Below are 14,601 nucleotides of genomic sequence, written 5' to 3' on the forward strand. Positions count from 1 at the left end.
AGTGTAGGTGGTTATATACAATATAATTGTCTCAATTGTCTATAATTGTCTATAATATAATTGTCCGAAATGGGGATATATCATGACACGTGCCAAAGTTAATCTAATGCGCGCGACAATAAAGTATTATGATTTAGTTGTGTGGTTCCATGACATATTGACGGTTACCCCCAATAGGTGAATGATGTATGTTTTAAGGGACCAGCCATTGGGGGAGGGGGAGGGGGGGGGGGGGGGGGGGGGGGAGGGCGCATTTGATGTACAACATTTCTTACAGTCAAGAGAAATAAATTGTAAAATTTATCCGTAAAGTCTCTCACAAACCTACACCCCACACACACACACACACACAAGGGAGAGAAGGGGTTTTGGGGGGACAGAGGTAGATGGGGATATATTGGTTTAAAGAGGTAGGACGTCGGTATAAGTAACGGTGCCCAGAAACATTTTTTTACTATTCATTACATTCCAAAATGGTGAACGCATGATTGAATTTCAGCTCGACCCACCGTCTTCGTGTCACTCAGGAACATAATGTTGGTGGAGGGACAAACCTCTTCCATAGGCTGCTCCGTGGACATGCGCGTGAAACCAAATCCCGCCGTCGTTCACTGGTTTAAAGATGGCATCAATCTCAACTCTCCCTCTGGTCGGTATGGTGACGGGGATCTAAACAATCCCAGTTTAAGAATCTCCGATATCAAGCGCCAGGATGCAGGGTCGTACACGTGTGGAGCAGTCAACGGTGTCGGCGACAGTCACTCTGACGACATTACTGTCACGGTGGAATGTAAGTGTAGAGATAGATGAAAATGATACAACCTATATTTTTGTGCTGTGTTAGAGGGCCAGGCAGTGAGATAGGGCGCCTAAACATATGTATTATTACACAAACTCTCGTGTGAGTCTGTCTTTGTCCTTTATGTCATCAAAGTCGATCAAGAATAATCCAATTAACAGTGTAAGTCTGGTGTGGAACTTAAATGCATAAACTAGATTACATTTCGAACATTATTCTTTGACTCACGGGTGGCCCAGTCGCCTGAGGCGCCGCGATTCGCTGTGCAGAGTTGCGTCCCTTGGGCACGCCAGAAACCTATGATTGTGGGTTCGAATCCCAGTTCGCCCCGATAATGTTCCTAGGTTTGTCAGCACCATACCCGTGCTCGTGGGTTTCACCGAAGTGGTGAACGTCTGAGACCTGCATCACTTCGGGCTTTCCCCACACATTAAGCTGGAATACTGTTAAAAGCCAAATCACTCACTCAATCATGAATGAATGAATGATGAAATAGACCTAAATCAGACGCAGAAGGATAGTAACTCTATGTACAAGATATTTTACTTGAGATGTGGCGACAACACAGGGGTCACGACTCTGTTTGTTTGTTGTTTAACGCCATGATAAGCAATATTCCAACTATTTGATTGCGGTAAATAAACAAACTAATGATTGATATAATGTGCACCGACCGTCTGACCGTCCGAACCATATGGACCTATTTTAACACGTAAGCGAAATGGAGGATAGCATTCATTAAGCTTATGTGTTTTTCGGGAGGCCAAATTGAGCTTTATCAGTGTTAAAGTGTCATTCAATGGAAAAAAAAGTAAAGAACAAAATCCCACACCCACTTTGCGTCTTATCGATACAGTGGAGGATCAATTCACTCACCCAGTGTCGGACCGACCCCATGGTCTAGAAGGTCCGGGGTTCGATCCCCGGCCGCGTCATACCAAAAGACGTTACAAGATGGTACTTGTTGTTACCCTGTCTGGCGTTCGGCATGAAGGGACTTAAACAAGGACTGGTCGGCTCGGGGTCAGTAGTCTGTGTCTGAGTGGGGTATTCATGTTAAACTGTGGCATGGTATCTCAGTGAGCTAGCACTATAAATCGGCATCAGTCCGGACTAGTACAAGCAGCCACACAAACACACACACGTACATGCACGTCGCTATATAAGTGCAATAATCTAGGACGCGACGTTAAACCCCATTTCACCTGCCCGCACCTCACCAAGTGTCAACTGTTAACCTTTATGAACTGAAGCGTCTCACTGTGTTCATCGGTTTTGCTGTAAAAACCAGAAATTATAACCAATCATGTACACTGTGTGTAATGAAAGCATCTTCCCGAGGCAAGAGAGTTAACTGACTTTAAAAGTCCAGTTTCCACCCTTACCGAACTAGGCTGGAATTCCTGGGCTCGATCGTAGCGCCACCAGTGGTTATTACGAGTTATGTCCCTTCCAAACCTCTCCTATGGACCAATCAGATTCCACCTCTCGTATCACTTGCATTTGATTCAAACAACATGGCGGAGTCCAGTCAAGACGATCTGATCGATAATCAAGATCTATATGGTGATAAAACGGGTCTTACATCACGAAGTGCATCAAATCACGTGAGCACCGTTATTAAAATCATGAAAAGATTTGGAAAATATCTGTTGACAACGAGTTAGCGGTGCACATGCTTTGCAAATCCTGCAATCGACCAAAATCACGACAGTTTACGAACCGAATTTCGACTTCGGTGCCCGATTTTGATTGGACTATGCATAGACTCGTTAGCCTAGCCAAAATGTAACTCCATAATACATCCCGTTGCTCAGTACATTTAAATGTTGATCAGCAATGTATAAATGTAGCTTCATTTTCAGATCCGCCAACGGTCGTGGTAAAATACAATAACTACGGTTTCCACGAGGGATCTGACACAACGTTGTGGTGCTATGTCAACTCATACCCTCTCGTGTCTCCATCAAACATCACGTGGGTGCGTGATGGGCAGTTTGTTATACCCAGCACGTCCTGTAGTGACGTCAGACCCAACTTGCGGATGTGCAAAGTGGACACGAATACGGCTGGAAGATACATCTGTAGAGCCCGCCATCGACTGGCATCTGTTGGTAGCGATATCATTACTGTACACATCAGAGGTAGGAACCCGGCACAAATTTGACAATATAGTGTCAAATTGTAACGTCAGTGTTAACGTCTAATAAATTCTGTACGTGGCATAGTTCCAGTGGAAATAAGGAAAATGGGCATGCGCTACAATTAGCTACATACTCAAATGCGCTACAGCCACTAAATGTTCGAAAGTACAGCTACAGTATAGTAGAATGTCCGAAATCTCGCAATTATTTTCGCACGTTAAGCTTGTTCGAGGAAAACATTTGCATCTACCCAAGTAAGTAAGATAACAGAAATTTATATTTTCTTAGTGACTCATTGATCTGACACATTTCGGTACTGTTGGTCACTAAAAGATTTTAAGAGACCAGATTATTTGATGCAAAAATGATCATTTATGAAATGAGGTGAGATTCGTATACAAATCTTTGTTTTGCAGATGTGTGTCCTACAGTCGTTTACGAAAATGTTACCCTAGATGATTCCACAAGTACAAGCTCGGGGTACGTCGGTATAAAGTATTAGAAAATGTTACCCTAGATGATTCCACAAGAACAAGCTCGGGGTATGTCAGTATAAAGTATCAGAAAATTTTACCCTAGATGTTTCCACAAGAACAAGCTCGGGGTATGTCAGTATAAAGTATCAGAAAATGTTACCCTAGATGATTCCACCGGTACAAGCTCGGGGTACGTTAGTATAAAGTATCAGAAAATGTTACCCTAGATGATTCCACAAGTACAGGCTCGGGGTACGTCAGTATAAAGTATCAGAAAATGTTACCCTAGATGTTTCCACAAGTACAAGCTCGGGGTATGTCAGTATAAAGTGTCAGAAAATGTTACCCTAGATGATTCAACAAGTACAGGCTCGGGGTACGTCAGTATAAAGTATCAGAAAATGTTACCCTAGATGATTCAACAAGTACAGGCTCGGGGTACGTCAGTATAAAGTATCAGAAAATGTTACCCGAGATGTTTCCACAAGTACAAGCTCGGGGTATGTCAGTATAAAGTATCAGAAAATGTTACCCTAGATGATTCCACAGGTACAAGCTCGCGGAAAGTCAGTATAAAGTATCAGAAAATGTTACCCTAGATATTTCCACCGGTACAAGCTCGGGGTATGTCAGTATAAAGTATCAGTAAATGTTACCCTAGATGTTTCAACAAGTACAAGCTCGGGGTATGTCGGTATATAGTATTAGAAAGTGTTACCCTTGATGATTCCACAAGTACAAGCTCGGGGTATGTCAGTATAAAGCAACAGAAAATGTTACCCTAGATGTTTCCACAAGTACAAGCTCGGGGTACGTCGGTATAAAGTATAAGAAAATGTTACCCTAGATGATTCCACAGGTACAAGCTCGGGGTACGTCAGTATAAAGTATTAGAAAATGTTACCCTAGATGATTCCACAAGTACAAGCTCGGGGTATGTCAGTGTTAAGTATTAGAGAATGTTACCCTAGATGTTTCCACAAGTACAAGCTCGGAATACGTCGGTATAAAGTATCAGAAAATGTTACCCTAGATGATTTCACAAGTACAAGCTCGGGGTATGTCAGTATAAAGTATTGGAAAATGTTACCCTAGATGATTCCACCGGTACAAGCTCGGGGTACGTTAGTATAAAGTATCAGAAAATGTTACCCTAGATGATTCCACAGGTACAAGCTCGGGGTACGTCAGTATAAAGTATCAGAAAATGTTACCCTAGATGATTCCTCAAGTACAGACTCGGGGTACGTCGGTATTAAGTATCAGAAAATGTTACCCTAGATGTTTCCACAAGTACAAGCTCGGGGTATGTCAGTATGAAATATAAAAAAATGTTACCCTAGATGTTTCCACAAGTACAAGCTCGAGGTATGTCAGTATAAAGTATCAGAATATGTTACCTTAGATGATTCCTCAAGTACAGACTCGGGGTACGTCGGTATTAAGTATCAGAAAATGTTACCCTAGATGTTTCCACAAGTACAAGCTCGGGGTATGTCAGTATACAGTATCAGAAAATGTTACCCTAGATGATTCCTCAAGTACAAGCTCGGGATATGTCAGTATAAAGTATCAGAAAATGTTACCCTAGATGATTCCACAAGTACAGGCTCGGGGTACGTCGGTATTAAGTATCAGAAAATGTTACCCTAGATGATTCCACAAGTACAGGCTCGGGGTACGTCGGTATTAAGTATCAGAAAATGTTACCCTAGATGACTCCTCAAGTACAAGCTCGGGGTATGTCAGTATAAAGCAACAGAAAATGTTACCCTAGATGATTCCACCGGTACAAGCTCGGGGTACGTCAGTATAAAGTATCAGAAAATGTTACCCTAGATGATTCCACAGGTACAAGCTCGGGGTATGTCAGTATGAAATATCAGAAAATGTTACCCTAGATGATTCCACAAGTACAAGCTCGGGGTTCGTGAGTTTTAAGTATCAGAAAATGTAAAGTAAACAAAATAATGAATACTAAGCCGATCTCAACATTTCTATTAATTCTTTGAATGACATTTAGAAGCCATACACATAAGGAAGAGAACTTATGGATGTCAACCTTTTTATTATGATTATGATTTTGTATGTTTGTTGTTTAAATCCGCACTCAGCAATAGTCCGGCTATATGACAGTAGTCTGTAAATGATCGAGTTTGGACCATAAAATCCAATGATTGACATCATGAGCATCGATCAACGAAATTGGGATCGATGACATGTTCCGTGAAGATCCGGGGTAGAATAGGTCTTCAGCAGCCAATGCTTGCCGTAAAAGGCGACTATGCTTGTCGTAAGAAGCGACTAACGGGATCGGGTGGTCAGGCTCGCTGACTTGGTTGATGCATGTCATCGTATCCCAATTGCGTGGATCGATGCTCATGATGTCAATCACTGGATTGTCTAAAGATTAATATTCTTTAAAGAGAAATAGAACAGAACGATGACGTCATTTGTGACAGCGCATGTGACGTGTGATTTTTTTATTTTTAGTCTTAGATCAGAAAATATTTTGAAAATAAGGATTTTGAAGACGAATATTCCCGAATGTACATACACCATACATAATGAATTATATATATTTCCAATTGCAACACAAATACGCATCGTGCAGGTGTATCAGCGGTCGTCTCAAGGTCCAGCTGAAAGGAACGTCATCTAGCGGCACTGTCTGTGGTAAGACATGGACCTCGGCGGAAACGGGAGTTGTCTGTGGCATGATGGGATACAGGTATGTATCAATATAGGTTGCGTCAGATATTTGGATATTATTACTTGACCCTGTTCATATGTGTGTATGTACAATTACAAACTACCAATCCCTGAATATTTTTCAAATACAAATTTTAATGAACATTTAAAATAATAAAACTTGTGTTTATGTCCCTCCTATAGTTGTGATCTCTCTCTCTCTCTCTCCCGCTCTCTCTCTCTCTGTATTCCTTTCTCTCTCTCTCTCTCTCTCTCTCTCCCGCTCTCTCTCTATATTCCTTTCTCTCTCTCTCTCTCTTTCTCTCTCTGTATTCCTTTCTCTCTCTCTCTGTATTCCTTTCTCTCTCTCTCTCTCTCTCTCTTTCTCTCTCTCTCTCTCTCTGTATTCCTTTTTTATGAGCTCGCTCATTTGTAGCATATATATAGTAAACATGGATATAGTTTCATGGGGTACAGTCCTGCTTACAAATCACAACTGTAATATGATTTTCCAAGTCTATAGAATAATAACCAATCTCATTAAAATCAGATCTTAGTTCTCGCTACCGCTAAACAAAGATCTGAGGACATCCCATTGCGGGTCACGTCAGACCGACCTTGCGCGAACTTTGACCGACCAATGGAATGACCAATCAGAAGGCAGCTTTCTCGTGCTTTACGGTACTAATTTCAAATTGGCGACTACGCTTCGAAACATATTTTAACAAATTCTCGATTACAAATTTGATACCTGAAAAAAGGACATTCGGGAATGGCTAATAGATGTCTTGATTGTATGGATTCAGTCGTGAAACCTGTAACTATCGTTCGGAGTTAAAGTTTTCGAGGCTGCATGATCAGAAATCACATTCCGACTGTCACTTTCATAATCTGGTAAGCGATGCTCTGATTGGTCGGATGAAAGGTCGTTCTGACGTGACCCGTAATGGGATGTCCTCAGGTCTTTGTTTAGCGGTAGCGAGCACTGAGGTCTGATTTTAATGAGATTGAATAATAACATTTGTGTCCACAATATACAGGTATGGCGGTCATTGGATGAGGGGTGGAGGCGGGGGACCAATACATCTCGGTGACGTCACTTGTTTAACAGGGGCGACAACTCTAAATCAATGTCGACTTTCCTCCATTTCAAACTGTACTCACGACAATGACATCTGGCTAATGTGTTGTCATATAAGAGTGACGTCTCCAGGTACGATGTGATAGGATATGAACAGATTATTAAAAAAATACATATAGGCCAAGTTGCATGTACTGTTTGTTCAAGATTCAAATCACAGAGAATAAGACCCGTGAAGATAGGTAGAATAGGTTTTCAGCAACCCAAGCTTGCCGTATAAGGCGACTATGCTTGTCGTAAGAGGCAACTCACGGGATCTGGTCGTCAGGCTCCATGACTTTGTTGATGCATGTCATCGTATCCCGATTGCGTGGATTGATGCTCATGATGTCAATCACTGAATTGTCTGGTCTCGATTATTTTCAGACCGCCGTCATATAGCTAGAATAGTTCTGAGTGTGGCGTTAAACAAAGCATAGAGAATAAAAAGAAATGGATATAAAGGACAGCTAAGAATTAAGATTGGATTGCATTTGGATGAAGATATTGTCAAAGAGACTAGATGCAGGCCAATTATTATTTTCATACAGCTTCATTCAAGTCATTCAAAACACAGTCAAATTTTGTGACGTCATTCAATTTAGCAGTTACTGATTACATTAATTACACAGAGACAGTGTCTACAGTCCGTTTGACTCCAAATGAGAACGATGAATTGCAAAATAACTCGAAATCCAGAAAAGTGTATGAAACATCAATACGGTACTGGACCATGAATACCCTGTACCCTGTACACACCTTCCACGGTTTGTCCCCCCTACGTGTCATGTACACATTTCTATACAAAATTACATGATAGTTTCTTAAAGAACTTCATCCGTCATGGGTCTTAAAATAAACAAAATTCAGATTTTGTTGGGTACAGGGTATTCATTGTCAAGTACCGTATTGATGTTTCATACACTTTTCTGGATTTCGAGTTATTTTGCAATTCATCGTTCTCAATTGGAGTCAAACGGACTGTACGTATTTACACATAACACTAATTACAAAGTATTCACTCTAACTTAAAAGTTGAACGTTTTTCCTCAGTTGTAAATGGTCTCCAAATGCAAAATACAAAGTTACCAACCATTGGCAGCATATACATGCATTGCAGCTGACATAATGACACTGATCAACCCCACAGATTACCTTCCAAATGCTATTTAATGCTTACATCTTTAGATGATGTTGGGCGGGTAACTTGGGCGACTGATGTTAGAAATATTTTATTCCAATTTGGGTTTGGTTTTGTATGGCTCAATCAAGAGGTGGGTGACTCTAAAGCTTTTATTCTCCATTTTAAGCACAGGCTCAAAGATAATTTACAGCAATTCTGGAGTGCTTCTGTCAACTCTTCTTCAAAATGTGATCTTTATAAGCATTTTAAATCCATGTTAAATGTTGAAAGGTACTTGTCATGTCCACTCACTACCCATTTAAGAATTGCTTTTACTAAATTCAGATGTTCAAATTGTAAAATAGCTTTAGAAACTGGCAGATATAGTAAAACAGACCTTTCACTCAGATTCTGTAACTATTGTAGTAGTAAGGTAGTTAATGTCATTGAGGATGAATTCCATGTACTCTTTAATTGTAATTTATATTCTGCCCTAAGACAAAAATACCTTGTTAATCTTCCTATGCCTACTCATTACAGTAATTCTCATGTAATAAATATTCTTAGTAATTATAATAAGTAAACATTATTTCTAGTTTGTAAATTCTTATATTATGCTCACAAAATAATTAATGATAAATTCTGTGCCCTGTAAATGTCATGCTCACATGTCTGTATTTTGGGCCATTGGCCTTTTACTGAATAAACATGTCTGTCTGTCTGTCTGTCTGATATAGTTCTTGGTATTCGTTACAGCTGCGGCGGTGCTAACGACCACAGCAATCCCAACAACCCCATCAACCTCATCAACCCCAACAACCCCAACAGGTAACAGTTTTCATTTTAGTAACATACCGTAACAGGTAACATCAACTTAATCGAGAGTCAGCGATCAAACCCACTCAGCCACCGTGGCTTCCAAATGTTACATAGCCAAATACCACAAAATAGAAGACTCGGTGTCTGATTGGGTTAGATCGACTTTGTGTGCTGACTATTAGGTGCCTCACTCTCAGACTGTGGACCCGTGAAAATCCGGGGTAGAATAGGTCTTCAGCAACCAATGCTTGCCGTAAAAGGCGACAATGCTTGTACTAACGGGATCGGGTGGTCAGGCTCGCTGACTTGGTTGATGCATGTCATCGTATCCCAATTGCGTGGATCGATGCTCACGTCAATCACCGGATTGTCTGGTCCAGATCCGATTATTTACGGACCGCCGTCATATAGCTGGAATATTGCTGAGTGCGGCGTAAAACAGCAAACAAACAAACTCAAACTGGGTTCGAATCCCAGATAGTACTCGCCTCAAAAAGTACTACAATTTGTACTTTACCAAGTAAGTGTTATCCCAAATATAACGTGTTACATCTGACCACGTTCTCAAAGGTATTATGTTTTAATACAAATACTTGTTATTTAAATAAAAACACAGTTGATTTTTCTCCTAAATGACAGTAAAAATTGGTTTGTTACTCCAAATACTCACACACTAAGTGCTGTTTTTCTCTTTTCGTCAACAGCAGGATCGACTTGCCAGTGCTGGGATGAAGTGACCTCTCTCAAAATGATTGTGATTGTCCTCGGTATCGTTATCGGCTGCCTGATTATCGCTATAGGTCAGTACGTCCTTCGCAACCGTAGGGGCGGTCGGGTAGCCCAGTGGTTAAAGCGTTCGCTCGTCACGCCGAAGACCCGGGTTCGATTCCCGACATGGGTACAATGTGTGAAGCCCATTTCTGGTGTCCCCCGTCGTGTTATTGCTGGAATATTGCTAAAAGCGGCGTAAAACCATACTCACTCACTCACTCACCTTCGCAATCGTATTTCCGCGGGACATGCAGTGGATTGATACCACAAAACATTTATGTCCTTGGGAATACTCGTGGACATATATTTACTCGCGGAGTAGATATCTTGGATCCACCTTTGGAATTTTAGGCGGTTAATGTTTAAATTCATGTTTGTTTGGAGAGACCTGTTTCTCATCAATTCTTTCATACCGCACTCAGCAATATTCTAGCTATATGACGACGGTCTGATAATAATCGAGTTTGAACCTGAAAAATCAAGTGATTGACAACATGCGGATCGATTTACGCAAATGGGATCGATGACATGCATCAACCGGTTAGCGAGCCTGAGCCTCCGATCCCGTTAGTCGCCTCTTACGACAAGCTTGGGTTGCTGAAGACCACTTTTAACCCGGAGTGAGTGAGTGACGTTTTACGCCGCTTTTAGCAATATTCCAGCAATATCACGGCGGGGCACACCAGAAATGGGCTCCACACATTGTACCCATGTTGGGAATCGACCCCGGGTCTTCAGCATGACGAGCGACCGCTTTAATCACTAGGCTACCTGAGTGCCCCTTTTAACCTGGATGTTCGTGAATGTAGGGTTAGGTAGAGCCAAGTGATAAACATCCAATACTAACTTTGAGATTTATTCTTACGCTGAGCTTAAATACTGTAATACAACTAAAATGGTGGCGTTGATAACCCGATATGTACCTACTGTTCAACGAACAGAGGTTAAATATTACATGCTGTCAAATGCCATTTTAATTCATATACAATCTCCTGTTTCAGTCGTCATGTGCTGCGGGTGGTGCGGGTGGTGCGGGTGGTGCGGGTGCTGTTCATGCTTCTCGAAGTGGCCCTGTGGAGGTATTTACAAACTTCGTTAGTGCAAAGTTAACACAACCTATACTTCATAACTAACGTCCCTTCATCTCCATTGTGGTGCAAACAGACAGCCTCCGTGGTATTGTGGATAGAGCTTGCCCGGAGAGCGGAGTGAGTGAGTGAGTGAGTGAGTGAGTGAGTGAGTTGGGTTTAACGCCGCTTTTAACAGTATTCCAGTTATATCGCGGCGTGTCAGCTTAATGTGGGAGGAAAGCCCGAAGTGATGCAGGTATCAGACGTTTACCACTTCGGTGAAACCCACGAGCTCGGGTATGGTGTTGACAAACCTAGAAACATCATTGGGGCGAACCGGGATCCGAACCCACAATCATAGGTTTCTGGCGTGCCCAAGGGACGTAACTCTGCATAGCGAATCGCGGCGCCTTAGACGACTGGGCCAAAGACTGGGCCAGCCTTTGGTGTCAACATTTCACACCATTCGACAAAATAAATTAATTGTCCACGAAAATTCTTGAGATAATACTGATGCTTCAGACTGTTGAAGACAGTCTGCCACAAATATTACATCATTGCATTGTTTTCTTTATACAGTCAAGTACGGTTATAACGAACTCAAAAGGACTACTAATTTTAGTTCGTTATAACCGTAGTTCGTTATAAGCATATATACAGCATAACTACAGCAAATAGTCGGGACCAAAACTGTAAGTTCGTTATAAGCGTGTTCGTTATAACCGTAGTTAACTGTAGTTTTAATTGATGAAATATCTGGTTTTGCACCTGCAGCTGAAATCTATCGAATCTCTAGACAAATTCCAAGCCCCCACTCCACTCCACCCCACCCCACTCCACCCCTCTCCACCCCACTCCACTCCACTCCACCCCACCCCACCCAACCCCACCCCACCCCACTCCACACCACTCCACTCCACCCCACTCCACCCCACCCCAGTCTATCAAATGAGCAGTGGTCCCTAACCCCTTCACGTCAACAAACGCCCATTTCATGAGTCAAACTGTAAATATAACACAAGTATTTTGTTCCCTTGATCTCTTCCGAGAGATTATCATACTTTGGTGGAATTTATGCTCATGCGGATTTGTAAACTGTTCTTCGCATAACACCCCATCAAAACTCTTCAAGTGACGATTCGGCAGCTATACTTGTTAACCACTTATGTAGTCATATTTAATGTAATAGATATCGATTTCCTTTTGATGTCATTACATACAAGATGCGGTTTCCTAGCAACTGACATCAGATGAAACTTTCATATCTGATTACGGGCGGTGGGGTAGTCTAGTGGTAAAAGCGTTCACTCGTCCCGCGTTCGATTGCCCACATGAGTATGATGTGTCAAGCCTTTCACTGGTGTCCCCCGTCGTGCTGCTGATGGAATATAGGTAAAAGCGGGGTAAAACCATTCTCACTCACTCACTCACTCGCTCGCTCATATCTAACTACTGTTGAAAAAACAGTACAAATTAACACGATCTAATAACCTCGAAATTATCTCACGTAATTTACCCTTTCGAATACTGTATTGTTACTACGGGGTCGCCTCTCAGTGATGTAACATTTTACTTAAATTGTTCTTAAATTTTACATCTGGTGTTTTAAGTGGAAACAAAATCTTTCATTTTCTGTTATTACTTACTATGTGGGGGCTTTCGCTGATGGTTGACCTCGATCACTTTCTAAACATGTGACAGACATAAAATTGGCACAATTCATACTGAACTGTCTTGTATGTTTAAGTTTTAATGTTTTAATGTGACTGCAGTTAATTCAGCCTTTTTATTATAATCCCAGTTTAACGCGTTCACATTTTCCCGTATCATCCCGCCATTGGGAATGGATAGGATGATTATTTTCATTTTTCACATGGGTGCTGCACAAGTGATTATCAGGTACACGCTGTGCTGTCACATACATGTTTGTTTGTTGAACGCCGCACTCAGCAATATTCCAGCTATATGACGGCGGTCTGTAAATAATTGAGTCTGGACCAGACAATCCAGTGATTAACATCATGAGCATCGATCCGCGCAATTGGGATACGATGACATGCATCAACCAAGTCAGCGAGCCTGACCAGCCGATCCCGTTAGTCGCCTCTTACAACAAGCATAGTCGCCTTTTGCGGCAAGCATGGGTTGCTGAAGACCATGGTACCCTGGATCTTCACCGGTCGTCACATACATGTGATGAATGAGATATCTTTGACGAAAAGCCCGAAAGTGTGCATTCCTGTCTGCTTATAACTGAATTTCCCATCTCTTTCACAATAGACTTCCTCCGTGGTCTAGTGGTGGAACGCCCGCCCGGAGAGCGGAAGGTCCGGGGTTCGATCCCCGACCGTGTCATACCAAAAGACGTTAAAAGATGGTACTTGTTGTTACCCTGTCTGGCGCTAAAAAAGGAGCTTAAACAAGGACTGGTCGGCTTGGTGTCAGTATACTGTGTCTGAGTGGGGTATTCATGTTAAATTGCGGCATGGTATCTCAGTGGGCTAGCACTATAAATCGGCATCAGTCCTGACTAGTACAAGCAGCCACCCACACACACGTGAATGTACGTCGCTTTGTGCAATAGTGCAATAATCTTGGACGCGACGTTAAACCCAATTTAACCTCACCGCCTCTTTCACAATAAAGCGACAAAATCCTTTCTATATTTATCAGAATTCTCTGCCAAAAGCAGAATGGATTGTACGATTCTGACTGCATCATGAACATGCGTTAATGAATCGCTATCAAATAGTGATGATACCAGGTGTTCGGGGTCAGGCGAACCCGTCCCAAACAAAGAACTTAAAGAATCCAATCATACTATGCAAGATGACTAAGCACAATCGGTACACTACCTACATATAACGCGTGCAACCACCTCGTTCCGGGTTCATCCCAAATTGTGGAACTAATGTCTATGCTGTCTGTTTCAGGTGGAACGAAATGGGGTGATTGTCGTCGTAACAACGTTGGCGAGGGTGGTTACGAGAGTGGGTATGTGCATCTTACATTGCTATACAGACATACAAGGGACCGCGATCTGCTCTTTTTTGACTGAAGCATGAAACGTCCTCTGACTCCCTCAATTCTGCAATTGTATCGTTGATGTGGGTAGGACTGGTAGTTAAAGCGTTCCCGCATCACACTGAACACCAGGATCCCTTCCCTTCCCTTCGTGAGTGAGGCTCCTAATCTGATCACTGTACCTTTCCCACACTCCGGCGCCACATAACACCACTGCCACAGGCTAATTTGCATATCATGTGACCGGACCTTTCTCTTGTTTGTAAACAAATGCGCTTTTTCAGAAATCAGTATAGAACAGACTAATGCAAGTATTTGGGGGCGCTTAACATATTGTTTTGCATAATTATATAGATATGCTACTACAACTGCGACAGTGAATTTCATGACATTTTTATATTTATACATCAAAGTGACCGTATCGCTAGCTCCCCGTTGGCACGTGGAGACGTACAACCAGTGTAAACAAAGGATAACTACGCAAAAACAAGTAGATTTTCACGTATTAGGATACTTTCTTAATGAACCGAAACCATTCTTTGACATTTGTTTATGAAAATGTTT

The 14,601-nt window shown here is 42.0% G+C and overlaps 1 protein-coding gene across 3 annotated transcripts in view; it reads left to right on the top strand.

Moving 5' to 3' along the window:
- Positions 1-14,601, top strand: part of LOC124151978 (hemicentin-1-like) — a 52,804-nt gene that overhangs the window by 23,843 nt on the left and 14,360 nt on the right. For all 3 annotated transcript variants that reach the window (XR_007219296.1, XM_048388957.1, XM_048388969.1), the window contains exons 10-18: positions 500-790; positions 2,665-2,943; positions 3,360-3,423; positions 6,034-6,150; positions 7,151-7,323; positions 9,110-9,181; positions 9,877-9,972; positions 10,945-11,022; positions 13,947-14,007. Coding sequence is in view for 2 of the 3 variants with exons in the window: in XM_048388957.1 (XP_048244914.1) it covers positions 500-790; positions 2,665-2,943; positions 3,360-3,423; positions 6,034-6,150; positions 7,151-7,323; positions 9,110-9,181; positions 9,877-9,972; positions 10,945-11,022; positions 13,947-14,007 (1,231 nt within the window). In the remaining variant the exon portion in view is untranslated. The remainder of the gene's footprint in view (positions 1-499; positions 791-2,664; positions 2,944-3,359; positions 3,424-6,033; positions 6,151-7,150; positions 7,324-9,109; positions 9,182-9,876; positions 9,973-10,944; positions 11,023-13,946; positions 14,008-14,601) is intronic.

The sequence above is a fragment of the Haliotis rufescens genome, unplaced genomic scaffold, assembly GCF_023055435.1.
Source record: "Haliotis rufescens isolate VD_foot unplaced genomic scaffold, xgHalRufe1.0.p SCAF_10, whole genome shotgun sequence".
NCBI lineage: Eukaryota > Metazoa > Mollusca > Gastropoda > Lepetellida > Haliotidae > Haliotis > Haliotis rufescens.